Source organism: Mus musculus, chromosome 8 (genome assembly GCF_000001635.26).
Source record: "Mus musculus strain C57BL/6J chromosome 8, GRCm38.p6 C57BL/6J".
In the NCBI taxonomy this organism is placed as follows: domain Eukaryota; kingdom Metazoa; phylum Chordata; class Mammalia; order Rodentia; family Muridae; genus Mus; species Mus musculus.
The window spans coordinates 87,670,295-87,689,749 of record NC_000074.6 but is presented as its reverse complement, the minus strand read 5'-3'; the positions used below and the strand labels follow the sequence as shown (position 1 = coordinate 87,689,749).

The following is a 19,455-nucleotide window of genomic DNA, read 5'->3' as shown; positions in this document are numbered from 1 at the left end:
CCCCCACACTGGAAGTCATCTCTAATTACAATGAGCGCCTCCCATGGGAAGTGGAGGAGGTGTGCAGGGCCTTTGTGGCGAGCGTGCTGAGCCTGCCCCATGTCCCCAAACTTGTCAATGAGTCTCTTTTCCACCAGTGTAAAGGAAAGATCTGCCCGCATTTCTGCCGGGTGCACGTGGCCTAGTTGCTGGGGCTCTAGGGACATGACAAAAACCCGGCAGATTCCAGCCACTGGGCTATGTGGGGCAGGCCCACCTGCACATAGAGTGTGCAATTCAGCGGTGGGGGTGCCTGGAGTGTGGGGGATGAGCTGGGCCAGGGAATGAGAGCCTGCTGTCCCAGCATTCCTGCCAGGGCCTGGGGACCCAGGGACTCGCCAGGAGGCTCAGCCCATCTGTGTCTGTGGCTTGCCACCAGCAGAGCCCCTCTGCTACCTAATTCTTGCCTTTGAGGGCAAATCAAAGCACCTGGCACCTTTGGTGAGCCCACTTCCCCGGGGAGCCAAGGGGAGGGCTGTGTCCTTGGCTGTCCCAGATTGCATTTTTTGCCAAAACAGTCATGCACAGCAGTAAACACTAATTGAGCACTTGCTGTGTGCTGTATCCTGCTTTATATGAATTAACTCATTAATTCTCATCTTGACCATAAGAGGAAGGATGACACTGAGTGCTTCTGAGAGAGGACACCTACTCTGGCTGATGGGGTACTCAAGAAAGGGGGTGCCCACACCTTCTCTGACTGTGGGCTGAAAGCAAGAGACTCCCCCCTGTCACAGAGGAGGAGCACCAACTCAGGCTGTCTACATTCTACAGTGTGCACCTGGGGAGGGGGAGTGAGGCAGAATTTGAACCCAGATCTTGATTCTGGGCAAGGTTGTTGAACCTCAAACCCAGCAAGTGAGCAGACATGGTCCTTGGATCATTCTGCTCTCTGGGCATTTTTGAACGAAGGCTCAGGTGTTGAAGCAGTTCCGGGGTGGGAACATTTGTTCCGGTAGGAAGCTGATCAAGGAGTCTGCCCTTCTCTGTGACTCACAGCCTAGGCAAATGTTCCCACAAGAGACAGTTTGCTCCCTGCAACTTCCTCTAGGGTCCTACTTCTCCACCTTCTCCCACCCAGCCCTTCTCTGGCCACTCCCTTCTAGAGCAACCCTCACACCCAGCTCACTAGCTGATTGGTGCTCCATGCCATCCCCATCCCCACCCCCACTGGAGCGAGGACATTATCCATTTCGTTCTCCAAAGAATGCCTAAGCTCCTTTCGGTCAATCCCTGGCATATCATGCACCCCATGAATATTCAATTGGATTTTAAAAAGACCCAAGCTACTCCCTTTAACCATCTAGTATGAAGTATGGCCCCCTTTCCATGGGCTCTTAGAACTCAAGCTGTCGAACATGGCTTGTGACCAGAAAGAGAAACCCAAAACCAGCTGCTGCAAGCGTCAGGGTTAGGCTGTCCAGAGCAGAGCTGCGACTCACGTCTGTAGTTCCCTGTATCAACTTCAGTTCCAGTGATCAGGGATGCCCTGGTGCAGGGTGACCCACAGCTGGTGTGGGGGTATCCTAGGGATAGTATGAGGTGTTCCGGGACTAATACAGGGTGTGTTAGCTCTGGTTGCTCCTGCGTGAGCATCACTGAAGTTGTCACTTTCCTTTGCAGAGGAAGGCATTAACCATGAGTGTAAACTGTGCAACCAGATGTTCGACTCCCCAGCCAAGCTCCTCTGCCACCTCATTGAGCACAGCTTCGAGGGCATGGGCGGTACCTTCAAGTGCCCCGTCTGCTTCACAGGTAAGGTACCCGTGCTGGCATGGCAAGAATGCATGGGGGTGGGAGGAGCCTGCCCTGTATCACAGCTGGAACCCTGCCTCTCAGCCCCCATTCATCCCCTTTGAAGTCCTGTCTCCCATCATGCAGAGCTGTCCCATAGCCTGCCTTTCCCTTCCTTTTGGGTCACCTTGGGTGACACTCTTCCTGTCCCTCCTCCTATTGTGGCTGAGCAAATGCTCACTCCTGCCACAGCTGCTCTCTTGCTGTCTACCCTTCCTGGGATCCTCCAAGCTCCACAGAGTCATGAGCTCCATCCAGCATCAGTGGGATGGCTCTGTACACTCCCCTCACCCTACCCACTTCCAGCCTTTGAGCTCCCTGTCCCAGCCAGGCTTCCGCCAAGCAGCTTGAGGGCAGCTTTGTTGGCCAGGTCTCCAGCCCCTAGGCTGGCTGCCAGCCCCAGCAAGTGAGTGGCTGTCCCGGCCTGAGGCATATCTCGGGGGCTTTGCTGGCCCCCTCCTGTTGCCCAGATGGCAGCCGGTGTGCACAGGGAGCCGGGCTCTCCCGGCCTCCCCGACATCTGCTGTCTACCTCTGTGGGAAGCCCACCCCAGGGAGGGTGCCTGGCAGGAGACTATCTCTGAAGTGCTTGCCTCCCAGACACACAGCTGCTTTGGGTCACCTCCTGGATGCGCCCAGGGCTGGGCTGTCATGGGGACTGCTGTCACGGAGAGAGGAAGCCAGTGCTATGACCTGCTCATGACACACATGTGTATGCACATGTCTCTGGGGTTCCAGCCTCCCTGAAACACCCACCCTGGTCCTTCCCCTCCCTCCCCCAACTCAGGATCCCCTGCCCATCTGTTAGCATCACATGCAAGGATGCAGACAGTATCCCTGACGACAGGAGCACTGATTCATGTCATTGACTAACCTCTTGGTACCAGGCACTATGCTGTGCTGACCTAATTCTAGTCTTATCTCTGCAACCCACTTGCAGTGGGATCTTGGGCAAGTCATTTAATGTTGATTTTCTTCTGTCAGATGGGGTAATGGTAGTGACTGCATTGCAGTGTGAAGGCATTTGGCTGGTGGAGGGTACTTTCCCTGGCCTAACCAAGCGCTACTTCATTTTTTAAGCACCTTGCTTATATTTACACATATGATCCTCCTAGACATCCAGCGAGGTTTACTATAATGAGCCACAGTGTTTAAAGGAAGATACAAAGCCCAGAGAGCTTAACTGTCTGTCCCAAGGTTGCACAGCTGCTATGGGGCAGGGTTTAGTTTATCTAGTTCAGAGATCTCTGATAGGGACTCTGCTCCCAGCAGCAGTCCTTGGCCAACCACACCTATGCCTGGGTGATCCCTACTTGGGGAAAGTGGTGGGGCTGAGTGAGGCTGGCCTCTAACTGTGGTGTCTGTGTATACAGTCTTCGTCCAGGCCAACAAGCTGCAACAGCATATCTTTGCCGTGCACGGGCAGGAGGACAAAATCTACGACTGCTCGCAGTGCCCACAGAAGTTTTTCTTCCAGACAGAGTTGCAGGTGAGTGTGTCAGCCCCCATGCACCAGAGGCATTGTGTATATTAGCCTGTGCATTCCTGGGAAAGCCTACAGGAGGGGGCTGAGCCTCTGAGCAGGAGACTCTAGCTCATACCACCCCACCCCCTGCTTCCTAGTGGATTCCCCACTAGGCTCCTCACTCAGATCATCCGGTAGTTTTTGGCTGGGTTTGGCTTTGTGCCTGCTGGCCTATGTGGCCCACACAGCCTGAATCCAGCTCTTCCCAGATAATTGGAATATAAGACATAGCGGATGTCTCTTGGTTCCAGCTCAGAGGAAAGGCAATTGGTACTGAGGCCAGTGTGAGCCTCAGGTTGCCACAGAGGTCTTTCTCCACCAGTTTTCTTGATCCTCCCAAGGGATCCTCATGCAGGGGACCGCTGGATAGACATCTGCAGCCCTGCCCTCCAGTCCCACAGGGCTCTTTCTCTTCTTACTTCTGACTTTCTGAAGATCTGGGTCTGGATCCAGAGCTTTCTGTTGCACTGACATTGCCAGGGAATTCTTAGTAACAATGAAAAGTCCACATGCCCACTAGACACACCCTTTGCTCTCGCACAAAGGTCACACCTTGTAATAGCATCACTATAAGGGAGAGTTCCTCCCACCCATGCAGCATCACTGACACTGGCAGTGCACGCACAGAGGGGTGGCAGACACACACACAGCTCAGCACTGCAGTCTCAGAGATCACACTCCCCTTAACTGGAACCAAGCCACACAGATGCTCAGAAGCGCTGCCCACCGGGAAGCCACACTGCTCCCAGTCACAGTGGGGAGGGGAGGTTGCAGTAGCGGTATTCTTGAGATTACCGTAGCCAGGAACAAAGGCTTATTTGTCGTTCCCGTGGCAGATCCAGGCAGAGTTCATGATATTCGGTGACCTGTGCCCACAGAGGGTCCATGCCCATCTATGTTTCCATGGTCACCAAGCAAGGAGGGGAAGGAGGGAGGGAGGAGAGATGAGTGCATCAGCTCTTCCAGCTTCCACTGGGAAGAGATGCAGTCAGCTTCTCCCACACAGGATCCTTAGAGCAAGCCACATGCCATCCCTCCATGCTTGGCTTCCTAGGGGTGGGAAGGAGCCTCAGTGTCTGAATGCACAGGTTAGGAAGTTGAGGCTGCTCACTGTATCCCCACCCTCTGCCAGGAAGCATGGGGGGGTAGGGGGGAGCCAGCATGTAACAAGATCCCCACAGATACATCATGTATCTTCACAGGGTGTATTAACCTGCAGGGCAGCCCTCATCTCACACCTGGGCAGTGCTGTGCCTACACCCAGTAGCCTTCCAGCCACCCAGCATGAGGCTGACAGTCACCCATCCCTTTCCTGGCCATAGCAGTGCCTGGAGCAGGCAGGATGAGTCTTCTGGAGGCTTTACCTCACCCTATCTCCATAGTTGCTGAAAATGGGCCCAGGAAGGGTACAGAGGAGATCTACCATCTGCTGCCTGGGTCCTGCTTGAGCTCAGCTCAAAGAAACCAAGCCTTGGAGGTTTCTTTGCTTTGGGGCAAGCCCTCTAGCTCCCGTATATCCTTACATTGCTCATGGCCTTCAATCTCTCTCCAGTGTGGATGGGTTAGGCATTGAGTTAAACAGAACAGGCCAGAGAGGGGCTCCACTTCCAGGATAGCATCATAAGTGGGGGGCTCAGGAGTCTAGTGGGTCTCTGCTTTCTGTGCTGAGGACAGTGAAGAGCCAGTACCCAGGACCAGAGCTACTAACCAGCTCCCATTGGGCTGTGTGGGAGCTGCCTTGCCTGCCTGGTGGCACGTGCCCTTTCTCCCACCTGCCTTACTTGTGTGACCCATCAATCAGTCAGAGTAGGCCAGGGTCACCCAAGAGATGAAGCAACAGGACAGGCTGCTTAAAAACAGCAGTGTATACACCGCTGTTAGTGTGTTAAATCAGTTTCCTAACAGGCTCCTCTCTCGCTCCTGGCTTTGCCCTCTTCCATTGTCCCAGACACCATGGCAGGGAACAACTGGTCTCTTCTTGTTGGCTTTAAGATGTCTCCCGGAGAACTTGGGAGATGTGGGTCAGTGGGTAAAGTGCTTGCTGCATATGCGTGAAGCTCTGAGTTACAATTCCCCAAACTCTTGTAAAGCCAAGTGCTATAGCGAGTACCTGCAATCCTGTTGCCTCTGCTGTGGGATGGCAGAATCCCTGGAAGCTCTGGGGAGGGCCAGCCTGGTGTACGCAGCAGTGGGAGAGCTAGCCTGGTATCTGCAACAATACTCAATGAAAAGACCCTGTCTCAATGTGAAAGGGGAGGACAGACACCCAGGTTTGCCCTCTGACCTTTACACACGCACATGTGCCATGACATGCATGCTCCATCTCTCTCTCTCTCTCTCTCTCTCTCTCTCTCTCTCTCTCTCTCTCTCTCTCTCTCTGTCTCTCACTCTCTTTCTCTCTCTCTCTCTCTCTCTCTCACACACACACACACACACACACACACACACACACACACACACACACCACAATGTGGAGAGAGAGAGAGATACATAATAAACAAATAAACAAACAAGTTTCTCTCTGAAAGAAGAGATTCTCTGATCCTGTTTCTCTGACCTGAGCGAGACAGCATAGGGACTGGCTTGGCTTCCTGAATGTACCAGTATTGAGAAACTAAGGTAAGACAACTGTGCCTCACTTTGCCTCTGCCTAACCTTGGGCTATGAACCAACCCCAGAGTAACCAAGCCTATAATCCTATTATTTAGGAGGCTGAGGTAGGAAGATCAAAAGTCCAAGCCCAGCCCAGGCAACTTAGACCTTGCCTTAAAATAAAGAGAACTTAAAGGCTGAGGGTGTACGTCAGTGGTACAGTGTTTCCTAGCATGCACGGGCCCTGGGACCCATCTCCAGCCCTACCAAAAAGGAAAACCCTAGAAGCCACCAGTTCCCTGGTCACCCTGATAACCTTTGAATGGGATCCTCAAGTAAAAGAACCTCACTAAATTATAGCCTTAATGAGCCACTATTTTCTGTGATTAATTATTTTAATTACAGACCATTTAAATGGAAAGTGTAACAACACTAAATCTATGCAAATAATGGCTTTTGTTAAGGAACTTGAATAGCAATTTTCTGGGTTTGAGGAGAGTTTTCAGGCCCCATGATTTCACTGCCATTAATTGAAGCTGGTCTGGATTGTCTTGTTTGCATGAAGAAAACAATGCTGGGGTTTCTCCTGGGTGCCACGGAAGGGCAGTGAGGTCAGCCAGGGCAGCAGTGAAGTCAGCCAGGGTGCCTGCCCTTGCCGGGCCTTAACTACCTTACCTACCATGTGTCATACAGTGTTGAGTCAGGAAGCTATATGAAGCTCGAGTTGGTGGGCACATGCACGGTGACCTAAGGGGGGTTGGGGAGGTGTACAGCCTAGGATTGAGTTTATTCTGGCTCTGCAGAGTTCTGCTGTGGACTAGAGGGATGACTAGATGGGAAGCCTGCAGGCCTCTTCTATGTCTGCCTCTAAAGAGCGGAGGCAGTAAAAGTACCGTTGCCAGAATGAGGGAGATGCAAGTCTTATTTAAACCTGAGTTCATCTGTGAGGTTGATTCAAGGGACTCTGGAGATAAAACAATGTGAGTTTATGCGTGACTGAGATCACGAGCAGGATCTAAAGTTGCTGCTCATCTGCTGCTTATGTACAGGGCCAGTATACACCCAGTACCCAGTCTAGGGCTAAAGCTCAGATAGTGAACTGCCAGGATTCTGTAGCAGAGAGCTGTGCGTGCAAAGCGGCACGAGTAGGTATATAGCTGGGGCAAAGAGCAGGGACTGGTGGGTGGGAAGAAGCAGATGGAACACGCAACCCAGCAACATCTGTAGGGCTGTGGAGATTCAGCCTGATTTCCATTGTGGTAGGAACTCAAGCAGGAGGAAGGTTGATTTATATCCTAAATTCAAAGTCTGGAGTTACGCTTTGGGAAGACGCTATTGAATGAGCCAGCAGGGAGGAGGTTCCTTCCCATCACATGCCCAATAAAGATTTGTGTAAATGTGGAGTGACTTCTAAAACTCAACAAAATGAGCAAAAACTTTTGACAGGCATGCCTCCCAGAGAAGATGAATGTCAGTTGTGACAGGAAGGAACAGAGAAAGCCACAGAGCGATGTCACCCACAGCACCAGAGTGGCTAAAGCCAGGCAAATGCAGAAAGCTGAGCCTGTCTGGGGCCAGGGCACCAAAAACCTGGAGCTCTGGCATCCTGCTGAGGGAGGTCAGCATGGCAGAGCCTTGTGACAAAAAGAAAGTTAAGTGCACAGCAGCCATTACTCATAATCCAACCCAGGGCGTTTGTACAGAGAGAGGGGAGTTGAGACCCGCATGCCTATGCCAGCAGTGGCCCCTCAGCGGAAGGTTCCATTCACTCCCAGTGAGAGGGTGACACTTGCTGAACAGTGTCTACGGATGCTGAAAGGACCCAGAAGGATTTCCCGTGCCAACCAGGAAGGTTAGATTCAGAAGGACTCGCCATGTGCATTCTGACATGAGGTTTTAGGAAAATCAAAAATGTCTCAGTTCAGAAAGCAGACCACAGTGTCATTGCCTGCAGGTGGCCCAACAACAGGAGGGACCAAGCAGGACTTTTGAAACCTCCCCCAGGTAACACACCGAGCACCTGTGTCCTCAGGCCTCGTGTTGGGTTTGGAGACCCAGGCTGACCTCGTGGAGTTTCCAGAAAGTCCATTGCCCCCAAGTGTTTGCAAGTCTGGGGTGAAAAGCCTTCCCAGCATGCTTCATGGGCTCCAGGCTTTGGGAGAAGGCATGGAGTTTAATCATTGGCTACTCCTGATTCCCTCCCCTGTGAAGAGCTAACTCGTCCAGGGGACTGAATGTATAGTGATGTCCATAGCTTCTGGAAGCCATAAGGAGATGACATTGGGTTCCTGGGGTCCTGTCCCCAGAAGTCAAGTACCACTAAATGTGGTGGGCTTCCGTCTTCTCTGCAACTGTCCTGTCCTTTCTTTGTGGTCGTACTGTACAGCCAGTGGTTGTTGGCTTCCTTATCTGTGTATCTTCTCCATAGAAATGCCAGAAAGGCCCTTAGCATGTTGTGGGTGCAGGAAAGAAACATGTGGTCAGTAGTACAGCCATTGTTTTCTACAGTTTCCTTTTAAGCAATTTGAGTGTCTTATGGGTTTGTAAAGTTCCCTCCCTCTAGGAGTTTTATTTTCTGAGCTGGAACAAAGCAGTACCCAGAGAACTTCCGTCTGAGGCATCCATGCTGGCCTGGATGCTGTCAACACCAGACAGCCATGCTGGGACCTGAAGGGAAACGTTGAGATGAGTTGGGAGGGACATGGCCCCAGGCACCCCTGCCTCTGTGTCCTGTGACCCCGGCCTTTTCACTGGTTCAGGAGAGCAGGATGGAGATATGATTAGAGACTAAGACACTTGGAAAATGCCAGGGCTGTTGGCCTTGTGTTTTTCAGCCGCAGGCCTCAGCAGATGAAGGCCTGGGGCCCTGTCTGCCCCTTGCCAGAGTATGCCAACCTAAAGGAAGGGGCGGCAGACACTGCTCGCCCAGCCCAGCTGTCTCCACATCCCCATGGGTACCTCTCTGTCCACTAACAGAGCGTGGATGGCCTGTCCTTCTCCCTCTTCAGGCTTTCTCTGCCTCTGCTCTTCACCCAGGGATGCCCAAGGCCAGAACACTGCTACCTAGGCCTCCAGAGGTGGGCTCTGAAGGTGGACACATCCCTGAAGTGAAGTGAACAACAGGGCTGACATCCTCTTGCTTCATTTCTGCCACGGCCCCACCCTGTTTCTAGCGATTGGTATAGTTTATGTCAGCACAGCCTCGAGACAGTCGCTCCATCTCTATGTACAGAAATGGAAACTGAGGCTCTGAGAGGTTGGGGGGGGGGTTGTCTAAGGTCACAAGTAAATGACAGAGTTCCAGGGCCCCATGCAAAACCCAGTCATCTTTGCCAATGAGGCAAACAGAAACCCTCCAAAGTTTAAATAAATTGCCATTTATATGAGCTAATAGATTTAAATGAGGCCTGCAGTGCTGAACTATAAAAAGCCTTGTTGTCAGGGGACCCAGAAACTATTTTAGTAGTTGGGCCAAGCAGGTAGCAGGAGTGGCAGTAACAGGGGATGAAAAGGAAGTGCTCCTAGGTGAGCCAGGTGGAAAAGCTGCTGCTGCCCTGCCGGGAGCCAGTCCTGGCAAGCAGGCGCTGGCTGGAGGCCTGCAGAGGAACCACAGGGTGGGTGCTGTTAAGGCTGGGCTGTGGAGAAGAGGGGAGAGCTCCAGCCGTGGTGAATCCAGTGACCTCCTGCTTCCTGCTGCTGCTTTTCCAACTTGTTATGGTGCCCAAGACTTGTGTGGTCATGTCACAGTAGGGGTGGATCCCTAGAGCTATATATGTCCTTTTCTTCCTAAGTGACTCTCTGACATCTCTGAGCTGATGGGGAGAGCCTGCCTGAGCACTTGCAAGTTCCTGACATGCGCACTTGTGCACATAAGCACACAGGTATCCACACAGGTGTTCTGTTCACAAGGGTACAAACACTCCTCCTTGGTGGGCTGGGCAGGGGGGACTGTGGACCTGTTCCGTGTCCTGGACTCTCAGGCCCTCAGTGACAAAGCGGGGGTGGGGTGGGGACTGTAGGAAGTGATTCCGATTCTGAGCTGGCCCACGGCGGCCAAGCGGCCAGCACAGCACTGAGCAGGCCTGTTTAAAGGATTATTTCACGCTGTTTGCTTGTGTGTGCCTAATCATGCCGCTTCCAGCTAAATGATTACAATTGATTAAAAGCAGAGCTGGTGCTCTAACAAGCAACCCGGAGTACTCTGATGGTGAGAGCCCGGCCCTGCCAGGCTGGATCCTGGTGCCCAGCCAGGGGGGAGGTGCCTGTGACCCAGGGGTGTGGTCTGAGTTTTTCTGGGACCTCTCTTGCCCAGTCCCTCCCCCCATTTTCATTATACATTTATCACACACTCACAACCTGGTAACATTTCAGGGCTCTCAGATGAAGCTAAGGCACAGGCAAGGACTTCATCCTCACAGGTAACATTCTATGGGAAGATATAGTAAGTCAGTAAAATCGTGAATTGTATTATGACAGAGGTAGGGTGAAGGTCTGTGTGTCTGTGTCTCTATGTGTGCAGGAAAAGTTCAGACTGAACAATTGGATGGTGTGGTTAAGAAAGCATTACTTCTGTCTTAGTTATGGTGTCATTGCTGTGAAGAGACACTGTGGACAAGGCAACTTTTATAAAGGACATTTAATTGGAGCTGGTTTGCAGGTTCAGAGGTTCAGTCAATTGTCATCAAGGTGGGAGCATGGCAGCGTCTAAGCGGGCATGGTGCTGGATGAGCTGAGGTTGTACATCTTGTTCTGAAGGCAAACAGGAGAAGACTAGCTTCCAGGCAGCTAGGAGGACAGTCTCCAAGCCCACCCCCACATTGACACACTTTCTCTAACAAGGCCACACCTCCTAATAGTCCTACTCTCTGGGTCAAGCGTATTCAAACCACCACACCACCCCAGACCTGAAGTGGAGACTGTTGTATGAGGCAGCTGCTCATCTTTCTGCTGGAACACTCTCTCTGCCTTTCTTCTGCTTCAACCAACTCTGGTCAAGTGGCCCCATGTCTGGGATGCTCTCCCTTATCCTTCCTCTGGCCTTCCCCGTCGTTGGTTTAGCTTTAGACCCCTTTACCAATATGAGTTAGACACAACCTGTATATTTCTGGTTTCTCATGCAAATGTGAGATTTTGGAGGATGAAGATTTCTGCCATTCACCCACCCATGCATCCACCCATCAACCCACTTTCTAGTCATCTTCCTACCCATCTCCTCTCTCTTTCCATCCTCCAGTAGATTTACTCTCTGGCTATCCATATATTAATCTCCCTATCATCCCTCCCTCTATTCATTCCTCTACCCTGCTTATTCCCTCACCACATATTCATCTTCCTATCTGCTTCACCCATCATCTACCTATCCATCCATTTATCTGCCTACCACATACCCACCTATCCATTAATTCATTCATGGATCCATTCATCCACTTTCCCTCCGTCCCTCTCTTCTTTCCTCCTTCTCTCTTTACATCTACCTACCTATTACATATCCACCTACTCACTCACTCATCCATATATCCATCCATCCATTCACTCACCCATCCATCCACCTACCATCCAACATTCCATCCACCCACCCATTTATTCATCTTTCCATCCATCTATCCACCTACCATCCACTCACTTACCCATCCACCTATCCATCCCCTACCCATCTCCCACGGGTCTACCCATCAACTCATCCTGTGCACCTACCACATACTCATTTATTCACCCATTGTCTATCCACCAACCCTTCTACCCCCATCCATCCATTAGCCTGTCTATCCACCCCACATCCACCTATTTCTTACCCATCCATTCACAATTCTTCCTTCTGCCCATGCATCCACCCACTGTACCACCCATCCATCAACTCACCCATCAATTCACACACCTACCATCAATCTGCACACTCACCCATCATCTTTTCATTCATCCCTTGCTTTCTCCCATATATTTTACTGTATGTTTGAGCGCTTGGAAAGTAGAAAGAGAACGCAAGCAGGGAAAGAACAAAAAATGGCAGGGAAGCGGGGTGGAATACAATCTGCAGGTGCTCAGCCCACTATCAGAACCCCTGGTCTTGATAAGATGGGTAATCGGGGAACTGGTTTCCTTTCTTCTTTGTGCAGCTGCTGTCAGATCAGCCAGACAATTATAACTAATAATAATTAAAAAGTAAAAGCGCTGTAGGCACATGCTTAGCATTTGACTCTTTAGCTGTGCTTTCTGTGAATAGCTTGGCTTCCTCCTTTCTGCTTTAAAGATGGCCCAGCCCTTGGCACCTTACCACCAGAGAAGGAACAGTTTGGTCTTGGGTGGGTCTGGGATATAGGATAACCCAGTGGCTCCTGGGAGTTTAAATCTATGGCTAGCACAGGCATTGATCACTCATGAGGCCAGGAGCCTTGGAGCCTGAGAGCCAAGCTGGCTTCTAGCCTCCTGGAACCACCCCTCTCTGAGGTTAGCAAAGACATTTCACCCTGCTGGGCACTGCCGCCACTTCTGACAAGTACTGGTCCTGCTGCCTTGGCTTGTTGTTCTCAAGGATTGAGGCCTTTGAAAGCCAGTACTCTTGGGATAAGTATTAGTGAATTTCCCAGCGAGGCCATTGTGTTCTCACTAGGGCAGGAAGAACCTAGCATTGCCCATATCTGCCTACCCTTGTAGCCTAACCTGCCTTTGAATCTCAGCCCTGCTACCCTGGAGCCTCAGAAACTCAGGGATTACAGTTTCTTCCTTGTGGAATGTGGAGGGTCTGAAGGTAGTGTTGCCCTTAAAGGCTTGCGTACCAAGCCCTTAAGCACTGTCCAGTGTTAACTGTTATCCACACCCCAAACATAGTCTGGGTGCCCTGGGACTAATTAATTCAGTCAGTTAGTGATACATGTATGCGCTCAGTGTGACCTCAGTGTTTGCTGAGTACCTACTATGTGCCAGATGTGTACAGGCAATGGAGACACACAAAGGCCTAGAGCTATGTACCTGCTGCATGGAAGAGACAGTGCACTAGAAGGACCAGGCCTTTCTTTCAAGAGTGTGGAGTGCAGGAGTTTCATACAGGATCACACAACTGCCTCAGTCCCTCGGGCAAAACTGCACAGCTCTAATCTAAAAGTATGAAACCTGAAGAGCTCTAAAATTTCAGTCTTTCTGCGAGCCAGCATGATGTCACAAGAGTAAAACTCAAAGTGATATGTTTTAGGTAGGAAATTATTTTAAATATTAGATAAATTTTCCTTCAGTGTGTACCCAAAATACAAATGAATCTTATGTTATAGACTTGAGTCCCACCTACAAGGTAAACATTATACATGTGCAAATATTCCAAATTTTAAAACTCTAAAATATTAAACACTTCTTATATCAAGTATTTTGATTGAAAGATCTCCAAAAAGCCAAAACAGATTAATCAATTAGTCGATGAATATTCAGACAACTGGAGCCCATAGAGGCAGCTACACAGCTGGGCCCCACAGGACTCTCTAGGACACCTTAGATCTGGACCCTGTCTCTGTCCACAGGAGAGTGTGACCTCATCACTGATCATCATTGTCATCCCTGGGCAGCTCCATGTACTGAGGGACGATGTGTAACAGTGTTGGGGTCCGTATGTACAGGAACCCAGAGTGAACACCAGTCCCATCTTTAGGGAGCCCAAGACGTGGGTCTGTATCTATAAACTAGTCCAGTGGAATACATACGGGCTGGGATATGAGGGCTAGCACCTGCTAGCCTTTCCCAGGGTTATTCTCTGGCTCTCCTTGTCAAAGATTTCACTCTAAGGCTGTGAGAACTGAGGTAGATTCCTTGGGATGCTGGGGTAAGAGGGTAGCCTTATCTCCCACAGAGATCAGTTATAAGGGTAGGCTCAGCACCAAGCTGACATGAGACTATGAGACTATGGCTGCTTCTGCAGGCCTAGGTGTGTAAGGATTTCTGAAAACTACAGAGGGGCAGTGGAAGAGTGGCTGAAGCCTGTGACCAGCTTAGATGTCCTCTGGGCCCCATGGTTTGGTCCAGCTGAGCAGTGAACCCTGGTGAGGCCCATGTGGGGACTGGGGGCCTCCCCAGAGTCCCAGCATTGAGCAAAGATGGCATTCAGAGTGAATCTCAGGCTGCCTGTTAGAGCCTACCATTCATGTCCCGGGGCTGGGGCCAACCAACTTTCTGGGGCACCGTGCCATCATGACAGATGGGCATGGGGGGCTGCCAGGATCCTCGAGCCTGGGACCATTGTGTGTGCTCTGAGCCTAGCCCCTCGTCGGCGCCATTTCAGGCAGGACTAAATGCCTTCAGTTTCTTAGTAACAGTGACAATAACCAGTGACGGTGGGTGACATGTCGCTTCAGTGCTCACAGAGGGTTGCATACTACAAAGCTGGACCCCACGTGGACAGAGAGCAGGGTCTTTAATGCACAGGAAGGACATGGGCAGGGCATGATTGTAAGGCTCTAGGATTCTGGTCATCGGGATCTGGGGTATAGGATTCTCCTACTACTTCTGCACAACAGGCTATTGACATCCAGATCCCAGGAGGACATGATAGGGGGCAATGTGGGGGACAGAGTTGGTAATTAATGTTACCATTTCACTTTGACTCTGTTGAGATAGGCTGTTGCTATGTAGACAAGGTATACTGCAAACTCTCAGCCTCCTGCCTCAGACTCCTGAGTGCTGGGCTTAGGTTTTGATGGGTTAGATTCAGTGATTCAATGTCATGTCACACAACCTATAAGCGGTAGAGTTGAACTTGCTTGCAGCCCTGATGGTGTGAGACAAGAAGCCGTGAGGATATCAGAAAGCTCCCCCACCCCCACCCCCCCAGCCAAGCTCAGTGGGAAGCCTGTGCCTATTGTTGTCTCCCAATGCTACCTGCACAGTCACCTCTACCATTTACAGGTGGAATGCTGTGGCACCACAGGGCAGGGTTGGAGACCCAGCAGCCTGGCTCCTGGGCCAGTCATCATGGCTCTAGTGCCCTGGATAGGCTTCTGTGTGCTTGGGCCACTCTTACTCAAACCACCTCTTCTTGGGAGTATGGCTGGCTGCTTCCTGCTAGCAGGCTGGGCTCTGGTGTAGCAGGGTCCCAGTTCCTCCCCACCCCCCAGCCCCCACCAGTAGAGAGAGGAGACCAGGGTGCTCTTGGTGGAAGCTTGGATTGCACTCTTCGGTGCAGCAGGAACAATTACTAATGACATTTAGAAAGAAATTAATGATGAGAAATGCAAGTTGGCATTTCAGGAGCAGCAGTGAGCAGCCCCGTGAACACTCGGAGGAGCAGAGGGCGGGGGGTTGGGGGGGCAGAAATTAATTTTGCTGTGTCAATAGTGAGCGGGCTGCACTCACTCCACCACTGACGGTTTACACAGAATCAAGCTGACTGGCCAGGGTTGGTCCAGGCCTATTCTGGGTGACAGTTTGGCTTTGGTGTGGCCTTTAGGTGGCACCAGGGAACCACAGGACGGAGGTACAGCAAGGAACAAGCTTTGCCTCTGGCCACCTAGGGAGCTGCTTCTCTGAAAGACAGAGGGAAAGCCTCAGTTTCTTCATCAGAGAAATGGAGACGTTGGAAAAGTGGTGCTGATGTATGAAGAGCAGTTTCCAGCACATAGTAGGGACTCATATATGACAGCCAGTGCATGGGCATGTGGTTGTTGTAATGACTTGGATCAGTCTGTTCTCAGACAGATAAATCATGGCGTTGGTGAGGACTGCGGTGGAAAAGAGGAAGAAATAAAAGACTAAACTTAGGGGACAGGGTTTGTGGGGTTCTTAGTGGGACCAGGGAGCATGCCTTACTCAGTAAAGCCCCCTTTGCTCTCCACGCACTTGGGAGTGAGGGGACACACAGAAATGTCACTGTCACCATAACATCAAACATCTCACAGAGCAGGAGGTAAACCTTGGAGATTGTTGAAGCTAAATAATTGTTTCTGTCTCTTAGAACAGGAAAGTTTCCCCTATATTATCATCCCAATGCTATTTAGTGTTTTATCAAGTGCCAGGCACTGTCCTCAGAACTTTTAAACATTAAGTGCCTCGTCCTCATAATGCCTCTATCAAGATAAACCAAGACACAGAGGTTCTTTCACTTCCTGGGGCCACAGAGCTGGTCAGTGCTAGACCTAGACCCCCTACCCCCATCACCCCATGTTATTGTTGTTGTTGTTGGTGGTGGTGGTGGTGGTGGTGGTGGTGGTGGTGGTGGTGGTAGTGTGTGTGTTTTAACCACACCACATGGCTGGGTTTCTTGTTTTCTTGTTTGTTTGTTTTTACTCACATTTGGTTTTACGGAAGTTATAGTCCTCCATGACAACAGTCTGCTGCCCCACCTGACACAGGACATTCTGTGTGCCATCTCACCTGCTTTTGTATATTTTCTACTTTAAACCTCATAACAAGACTATAAAGTAGATACAGTTAGCCCCACCTTTCAGATGTGTAAACAAGGCTTGCAAGAAATGAAGTCTTTCTAAGCCTAGATTTCGTAGAGGCAGCAAGTGACCAAAACCAGGTTTGAATTCATGGTGTTTTGGCCAGTCCACCCACCTGTCACCCACCCATTCACCCTGGCACTCTTACTCCTACCATTGAGGCACACTCTATCCACCCTCCTACCCCACATCCATCCAGCCAGCAGCTACGCACACATCTACCCACCTATACCTTCTTGGGGCGTATATTAGCTTTAATTTACGATTGACGTTTAGTTCTGCTATGTTTGTGTCTCAGTGTGGGCATTGCACAAGTGCCCAAGGCCCGAGGGCTCAGATTCCTCTGGAGCTAAAGTTATAAGTAGTCATGACCTGCCTAGCATAGCTGCTGGGAATTGAACCTGGGTCCTCTGCAAGAGCAAAACGCACTCTTTACCATGGAACCATCTCTCCAGCCCCCATGTATATAGCTTTTAGAGTATCTTCCTCTCGTGCTCCTTAATAAAATAAAATAAAATAAAATAAAAGATTCATTTATTTTGATTTTATGTGTGTGAATATTTTATCCCCATGTGCTATGCATTCTGTGCCAGAGGAAGCCAGACGAGGGTGTTAGATCCCCCAGAACTGTTTATAGATGGTTGTGAGCCGGTACTGGGAACTAAACCTGAGTCTTCTGCAAGAGCAGCAATACTCTGGGCCACTGAGCCATCTCTCCAGCCCCACTCCATGCTCTTAATTTCACACTCCACTTTAAAACTGTCTGCGTACTCTCAGCCATGCTCTTTTGGTTCACTGAGTGTAATGAAATAGTCCAGGAATACAGATGATTGTAGGTTTGCCTTGTGGAACCAGTGAACTCTGTTACAGTGGAAGGGAAGCCTAGGACAGACCCACTTGGTGTTGCTTAGACAGGTGTGTGGGCAGAAACACTGGCCTTGGCTTGGTTTCCCGCTGAGCTGTAGTCTAGTCTGTAAAAGCAACATCCCAGAAAGGGGGTGAGGGGGGCAGGAATCACCCTGTGCCCTTCGATTTGTGGTATGTGACTCCTTTGGGACTGGCAAGGGTACACACCTATATGTTTCACAAGGACTGTGGCTATCATTAGCTGTAATGGGTCTCAGCTGCAGTGTGGATCAGTGGTGCATGCCACAATTCATCACAGTAAATTAGGACCATCTTCAAGACTCCTGCCCCTGCAGCCTGGGGGGCTGTGGGCAAAGGGCAGAGCCATGTGGTCCCTGGAAGCCATGTGTGGGTGCTGGGCATATTTCTGAGGGATATTTCTGGGCATATTTCTGAGCTGTTCCACCCTCAGAATATCTGCTGGAACAGCTCTTTGTTGGCAGGGATAATTTTCAAGGAAATCTGAAGATGCAGGAAAGTCTTTTTAGCGGGAATTTGGAGGCAAGTAGACAGAGATCTGGATCAAAGTTTTCATATATCATTTACAGAAAGTAAGAGCGCCCGAGTGGTTCAGGGACCTGAACATACGTGTTCAGTATAATTAGTGACCGTGCGACCTAGATTTTCCAGGATGGCCCTCATTTTCTGGTCTCACATCCCAGGGCTGGCTAGTTGCCCTGGATTTTGGTTGGTGAGATAGGATGATTCTGTGTGGATGTAGTGACAACTTGCCAAGAGTGGGAAGTAAGCCAAGAGGAGATGGCTCTCCCTCTCTAGGTTGGTCCCATGTTTCTTAAGGTGGGCGGGTGGCATGCTTGTCCCTTGTTTTGTTTTCAGTGCAGAGACAATGCAGACACCTCCTTCAGCAGCAGACTCTCCCGCCTACACCCCACCCCCACCCCCCAGAGTAGGTTTTTTTTTGTCAGTGAGCCTTGGTTCTGCCTGGGTTCTGTGGCCGTGATGGCCTGGGTCAGAGGGCCGAACCACTGCTAAGGTCAGTCCTGCTGGTGTGGGAGGAAGGCTTTCTGCAGTGTGGACATGGAGAGTCCTTGCAGGCAATGCCAGCAACTGCTGGCAGGTGGCATGGTGTCCTCAGAGCTGCAGCTCCAGTTCACTCAGCTGGGGGGTAACCACAGGCCACTGCAGTCTGCGTATCCCTCTGAGCCAACTGCATGAGATGACCGCACAGGGATGGTCCTGTGTCTCCGCCCTTGGTGCAGAGCACAGACCCATCTCTCGTTTATCCTACTTGCTTGGTTTTCAGAAGTGGTAGATTCATGTCACATGGGGTCTCCCACATTCTGCTGTCCAGCATGGTGACCCTGAGATGCATACAGCACCATGCAGACATCACCTCTTCCAATCCCAGAACTCTTTCATCTCCCCAGCCTGAAACTCTGCCCCCTTCTCCCAACCCCTGGAAGTCAAGTACTGTTCTGTGAACTGGGCCAACTCAGGACCCCAAACGAGAAGACTCCTTCAGTATGCATCTTTCTGTGGCTAGCTTATTTCACCTAATGTTATGTCCTCAAAGTATCCTGACTACATTTGCGACAACTGTCCAGCATATTCTGGATTGGGGGTGGGCAGGGGATGCTGCTCCCTCCCCCTTTTTTTTTTTTTTTTTTTTAAAGATTTATTTATTTATTATATGTAAGTACACTGTAGCTGTCTTCAGACACTCCAGAAGAGGGCATCAGATCTCATTACGGGTGGTTGTGAGCCACCATGTGGTTGCTGGGATTTGAACTTTGGACCTTCGGAAGAGCAGTCGGGTGCTCTTACCCACTGAGCCATCTCACCAGCCCCCATGCTCCCTCCCCCTTATGTTAGCTGACTTCTCTCTGCTGCCCAGCTTGCAAGCTGACCTCTCAGCAACACCCGGGGCTGCACCAGGCAGGGGCAGCGAGGAGCTGAAACCATCTCTAGTTCAGAGCATACAGCAGCAGGGTGACCTCACAACTGGATTCTCCACCCTCACCTTCAGAGCCTTGCCATGCCAAGTCCCATGACCCTACACAGTACTGTGGCCATCTGCCGTGGATAGAGCATTGCCCCAGACAGCCCTGCCTTAGGAGCCCTGGCCCAGTTAGTATGCTGGAAGACTCCAGAGGCCTCAGGCCAGACTGAACTGAGACATGTGGTTGGCCTGCATCATGCTGCTTTTAATGCAGAGGAAGTT

The 19,455-nt window shown here is 50.8% G+C and overlaps 1 protein-coding gene across 10 annotated transcripts in view; it reads left to right on the top strand.

The window, feature by feature from the left end:
• Positions 1-19,455, top strand: part of Zfp423 (zinc finger protein 423) — a 300,244-nt gene that overhangs the window by 272,304 nt on the left and 8,485 nt on the right. For all 10 annotated transcript variants that reach the window (XM_030243876.1, NM_033327.2, XM_011248560.3 and 7 more), the window contains 2 exons: positions 1,663-1,794; positions 3,206-3,321. In XM_030243876.1, the coding sequence (XP_030099736.1) occupies positions 1,663-1,794; positions 3,206-3,321 (248 nt within the window). The remainder of the gene's footprint in view (positions 1-1,662; positions 1,795-3,205; positions 3,322-19,455) is intronic.